Here is a 5,687-nt window from a genome sequence, read left to right on the forward strand (position 1 = left end):
TCTAGCTCACAGCCCCTGTATAAAATGCCTAATCACGGAGCTTTATCTCTTGCCCAGCAAATGAGAATCCTAAGACTCATCACAATAACTGTCCACTTGGAAGTGTCCAGCACCCTCCATCAGTTGATTCTCTTCAATAAAATGTGCACACCGGGTATTTCCCTGAGAGGTTTTGGGGCATCAAGAGTGGCAAGGCCTCCTGGAAGAGCCCTACAGGATCCGATTCAGATTCGTCAAATGAATTTCACCAGGGTAATCCTGAGTAGTTCAGTTCTTGCTCCCTCCTCCTCCCCCCATCGTATTTCCACAAGTTATAACCTGGCATGCCCGCTCTCCAAAGCCAGAAATATGACAAATATTCAGATAAGCCGATGGAATTTAAAAGTGCACATTCATTGCCTTGCTGGTGAGGACTGCAGGGCACACTATAGAATGTGAGGTGTGCCTCTCTCAAAAGTGCATGTAGTTCAAATTCTGCATCTAGTAACACACCAAGAACTCAGGAAACGCTTAATAACTATTTGCAGAATGAATAAATCAATCCTATTTTAATGTATTGTGACAATTTCATTCTTAAAAGGATATTACGGAGAACATTTAATGGGAAAGAATTTTCGTATCTTTAGAAAATTTTGTTTTTATGTTTAAGGGGCTTAAAGTGAGGTTAACCTTTAATTTCAAGCTCAACCTCTTTATTTTTTGTTTATTTATTTATTTTTTTGAGACGAAGTCTTGCTCTGTTGCCAGGCTGGAGTGCAGTGGCTCACTGCAACCTCTGCTCACTGCAACCTCTGCCTCCCGGGTTCAAGCAATTCTTCTGCCTTAGCCTGTAGCTGGGACTACAGGCGCACACCACCATGCCCAGCTAATTTTTGTATTTTTAGTAAAGATGGGGTTTCACCATATTGGCCAGGCTGGTCTCAAACTCCTTACTTCATGATCCGCCCGCCTCGGCCTCCTAAAGTGCTAGGATTACAGGCGTGAGCCACTGTGCCCAGCTCTTCTTTTTTCTCTCTCTCTCTCTCTCTTTTTTTTTTTAATGGCAGAGTAGTGTAGTAAAAAGAGCTTGAGGTTTGAAGTTAGACCTATTTTTCAAACCCAGTTCTGGTATATTCCAAGATAAGAGCATGTAATTTACAGGTGTTACAAGGATCCAAAGAGGTAGCTAGAAACATTCCTAGCACGTGGCGGGCGATGGGAATGGAAGGATGGTCTTGTCGTTTTTTCTTGGTCTGACCCTCCACTGTCACGCCAAGGCTTGGGGTCCTTATAATTCTACAGTGTAGAGTCACTCGGGTGCTGCTCATTTTACAGAAGTCAAAGAAAGTCAGGGGTTTAGTTCCTTCGGCCACGTCCAGACTCAGTCTTCTCATGCCTGGACACACTTTTTAAATTGTGCTTTTCTATATTCAATGCTATTTTGGATCTCATACACCAGTGCAATGCAGAGACCGCCCTCACAAAGCCTCTAACAGACCTGATCTTTATTAAGTGCCTTCAGTGCAACAAAAACTCTTAACAACTCATGAGGATTTCAGGGCCTCCAAACTGGCAAGCGTTTCGGGGAAATCACAGGGAAATTTGTTGGCCGCATGATTAATCCTGGGTGGATTGGTCCCGGAAAAGCACATGTGGGTTAGCAGCGAGCAGCAGCTTGCAGAATCTCACAAAATAAACTGTCCAACGAAGAGGCCACGAAAACGTGCCTTCCCGATGAAAGTTCAGCATGAGGGTGGGGCCTGACGAAGAAAACACCAGATGTGTGGACAACAGACCTCCTTTGAATCCACTAACACCCAAAGAGATGACACATGGGACCAGATGATAAAACTGAACCAGATTATAACGCTGGAGGAGGGAAAGCCAGTAGGGCGTAGGATCTTATGAAAAGGATCATAAAATTCATCACCGTAATTACCCCCCCAGCCCAGCTCCCCAACAAAAGCCAACCATAGCCTCGCTCAGTAATGTTATTCATCCATATTCAAGTCGCCTCGCTCATTATTCTCAGACAAAAACCCTGCTGGGCCTCTGCTCCTCTGGCAGCCAGGCAACTCAGCACCCACCCTCACTCAGCCAGCCCCCCATACCACTTCTTTCTTTAGTAGTGGAGTTTCCAGCACCAACGATGGTTTTTCGGTTTTAATGCCATCTTTTAGGAGTACCTTTGACATTCAGGAGCTGGCTGAAGAGAATGACAGCTAAAGCTTCCCTGGGCAAAAACAAAGGATGTTACCCAGCCGCTTTTTCTTTAGCAGGGCTGAGATGCTGAAGTGAGGGCACTCCCTCACTTTGCCCTGGTGAGCACAAAACGGTGTCATTTGCACATTGTCTCGCCAGAAAGGAAATGTAACTGAAAATACAGAACTGTATATATTCCAGTGGAAAGAGAAGTTCCAAAGATAGGACTGCCACGAATAACCCATGGCCCCTATAAAAAGAGTTGCTCTGTTCCTTTGAAGCAGACAGCCCAGCACAGAGCAGTACACTCTATCATTTCCCTGAGATTGGGTATTTTTGTCTGTGTGGACAACTGTAGGAGCCCAGGTTAGGAGCACCCCTCCTGCAAACCACTCCCTCTCCAAGAAGTATTCCTCTGGGCCTAGGCCTACGTTGATCCTCAATTTTTGGAAAATGTTTACTTTTCACAGCACAGCTCAGCAACCTCCAGCCCCAAAGATCACGAATTAGCTTACAATTCCTTCAACCAACATTTAGTGAGCAACTACTATGTGCCAGGCATTGTTTTGGCTGTGGGGAATCAAAGCTGGATGTAAGCTGCGTCCTTCGGAACATGTGTTCTATTGAGGAAACATAAAAATAAAAACCCAAGAAAAGAAACAAAATGTTGACAGATGTCAACGGAGACCACCAACACAGCAACCCAGCAGGAAGAGGTAAGGCTCCAGGAGCGGACAAAGGAGAATAGAAGCTGTGGACGCCCCCACCCCAACATGGGATCCAATACATTTAAAGCCTAAGGAGTCAGCAACAGGCATTCAGCCACTGTCGTTGTTGCCCAAGATGAACACGTGGCTCAAACCCACTTAAACCTCAACGTTCATAACGTGTAACAATTTTCATGCACTCATACCGCTCGGAAGCCTCCACTTGGATCCTTTCCACACACACCATCCTCTCTAAAGAGGATAAAGGAGGCCTCTTCCAGTCCAGCGATGGGGTGCTGAGGGCGTCCAACAGGCAGGGCACCAGACTAGGTAGTCTCAAGGGGGACCAGGGCCACCGCAGAGGGGGGAACCCTCCTCTTAGCCCCAGCCCTCCTGAACGTCCCTCCCGATTCTATGGGGCCAGCTTCTCCCGAGGCGTGCGTATTCCTCCAACACACCGCCCTATGGTAAGGAAACCCCAGGCACTGCTGCCAGCAAGCGGGGCTGCCTCCTGTGAACCTTCCACCCAATCTCTCTGGCGCTGCCGACTCGGAGGGAGGCCCCCTCTGCTGCCCACCTCGCAGCCTGTGGATTCCGGGGCTCCTCCCTGCACACCCGCGCAGCTGCGTCTTTGGGACCTGGCACCGGCTAAGCCGCTGCCTCTCCTCCTCCGGCGCTGAGCCGCCTGGCACGCACACACCCTCAGCTCCCCCGCGCTCCCCTGGACAACCTCGAATAATACCAGGCCCGGGCATTCCAGCAAGTCTCTGCTCGCTCGTCCCCATCAGCGACCGCAGGAAGCCACTTGCGCTGGGCCTTACCCCCTTCTGCCAGGACCCAGAGCGATGCGCTTCCCAAAACGAAGAGCAGAGCTGACACCTTCCACATCGTTCCCGTTGAGTTGCTCTCCTGGGGGCCGAGCAGCAAGTTTCTGCGCTAGGGGAAGATTAAAAAGCGCCGCGGCCACAGGCCCAGCCTGGAGGAGCGCGACGGTGGGGGCCGGAGCGGTGGAAGCAGGAGCCCCGGCGCGGGAGGGTGCCCGAGCTTCCCAGACCCCAGGCAGCCGGACAGCAAACTTTGCAGTTGAGAACTTTTCCGAGCGGACTCAGCATTTATCTCTCCCGAGGAGGCGGGGGAGCGGGGTCGGCCGCAAGGTGGTCTCCGTCCGGGCGCGCTAGGCCCGCCCTCGGGCTCTGTTTGGCCGGCGCCAAAACGATGATCTCAGGCCAGGTTTAAAGTTACAGGGCCGCAGCTGCGGGGGCCGCCAGGACTGTGGGCCCTGGCAAAATAGGCTTTTCTTCTGTTCAGCAACAGGAGGGAAAAGGACCACATGCAACAAACGGGGTTTTAAAAATTATATAAAATTTTTTTAAAACCTATATTTATTATTCTTTTTTTTTTTTCTTTTAAGAGCAAGGCACAAGTCTGTTTTTCTTATTATGGGCAGAAGTGAGAAGTAAACTGTTCCTTGAGTGGCCAGTAGTTTTAGAACCAAGCATGGGGTTGTGCCTGTAAATATTGAATTTGATGGCTTAAAAAAAAAAAAAAAAGTTGGCCGTCATCTGGGTGGGCCGGAGGCTGCCCGCGCTGGTCAATTGCGCCCTTGTCCCGGGGACGTGAGCGGGCGGGCTCCGGGGGGCTGCCCCAGAGCTGGCTGGTGGGGGAGTTTGGCAGAGCGGGTGGCTTTGGCAGTTTTGAAACAGAGGCTGAATTCCATCCGCCTCTCCCGACCCGGAGATCCAGCCCTGCGATGCTGTGGCCCACCGGCGTGCGCAGTTGGATAAGGCCGGGCCAATTGGTGACCCATCTGGTCGCCAAACCTGTGTCCCCTTCCAGGCCGAGCTCACCCTCTTTATTCCTGAGTTTGCCCCCATAATCCTCACTTTACTGGTTTAAGCAATCTTGCCTTGATCTCAGGTACCAGATATCAGCAACCGGAGAACTTACGTCTTTTACTTTAATTCCTTCTGAATTGTTGGAATTTAAAAAAAAAGAAGAAGAAGAACAGGAGTTTGGGAAGTGGTCTCTGCTCCACTCCCAGATGCCACAAATTCCTTTCAACAAAAGAACGTAACGCTGTCTCGAAGCGCCACACTGGGTGAAAATTGTTTTCAGATGCTTATCTTTGACTCCTCCCCATTATAAATTTACTTTCTAAGAATCGCAGGAGAGATTGTTTTAAATACCCAGTTTCCTGGGTTCCACTCCAAACTCATTAATCAGACCTTTTGGGAATTCCTAGTTTAAACCAGTGTCGCAGGAGAACTTGTCCCCAGGAACATTTGGTAAACCTTACCCTTCATCATAGCTTCTCAGCCGGATCTACCTGGGGCGCTGGTTATGCAGGTGCAATTCTGTTGTGGGGTAGTGAGAGATTCTGCATTTCTAAAGATCTCCCTGGTAACATCTTGTCCTGAGGCTACAAACAGGAGCTGAGCCCCTGAACCAAGAAGATGAGGGGTGGGGGCAACACCCCTAGAGCCAAGGGGTTGGAAATGGAAAGAGAAAACTAGTGATACAGATAATCTTTCTTGAACTGACTTCCCCATCTTGGAGATGCATTTTATGACTCTAGTGTCAATAATGTCTGTTGACAGGAGGAACTGTGCATTGTCTGTTGAGCCTGTTAGATGGAGAATAGATGCAAATCTGTTTTGCGTATGTGTAACTCCAAGGTCACACTCAGAAAGAAAGATGGCCTGCTTTATTTAAAAGATTGAAACACGGCCGGGCGCGGTGGCTCAGGCCTGTAATCCCAGCACTTTGGGAGGCCGAGATGGGCGGATCACGAGGTCAGGA

At 49.4% G+C, this 5,687-nt stretch overlaps 1 protein-coding gene across 8 annotated transcripts in view; it reads right to left on the reverse strand.

The window, feature by feature from the left end:
- The window catches only part of PDPN (podoplanin), a 48,092-nt gene extending 43,752 nt beyond the window's left edge, over positions 1 to 4,340 (reverse strand). For 2 of the 8 annotated variants that reach the window (XM_011996544.1, XM_011996542.1), the window contains exon 1: positions 3,710 to 4,340. In XM_011996544.1, coding sequence (XP_011851934.1) covers positions 3,710 to 3,776 — 67 coding nt within the window. In that variant the 5' untranslated portion in view covers positions 3,777 to 4,340. Of the gene's footprint in view, positions 1 to 2,165; positions 2,345 to 3,465 lie in introns of those variants that run through there. The other 6 variants (XM_011996543.1, XM_011996540.1, XM_011996545.1 and 3 more) reach the window with 6 other exon arrangements.
- Positions 4,341 to 5,687: the final 1,347 nt, after the last annotated feature.

The sequence above is a fragment of the Mandrillus leucophaeus genome, unplaced genomic scaffold (assembly GCF_000951045.1).
Source record: "Mandrillus leucophaeus isolate KB7577 unplaced genomic scaffold, Mleu.le_1.0 Scaffold52, whole genome shotgun sequence".
Taxonomy (NCBI): Eukaryota; Metazoa; Chordata; class Mammalia; order Primates; family Cercopithecidae; genus Mandrillus; species Mandrillus leucophaeus.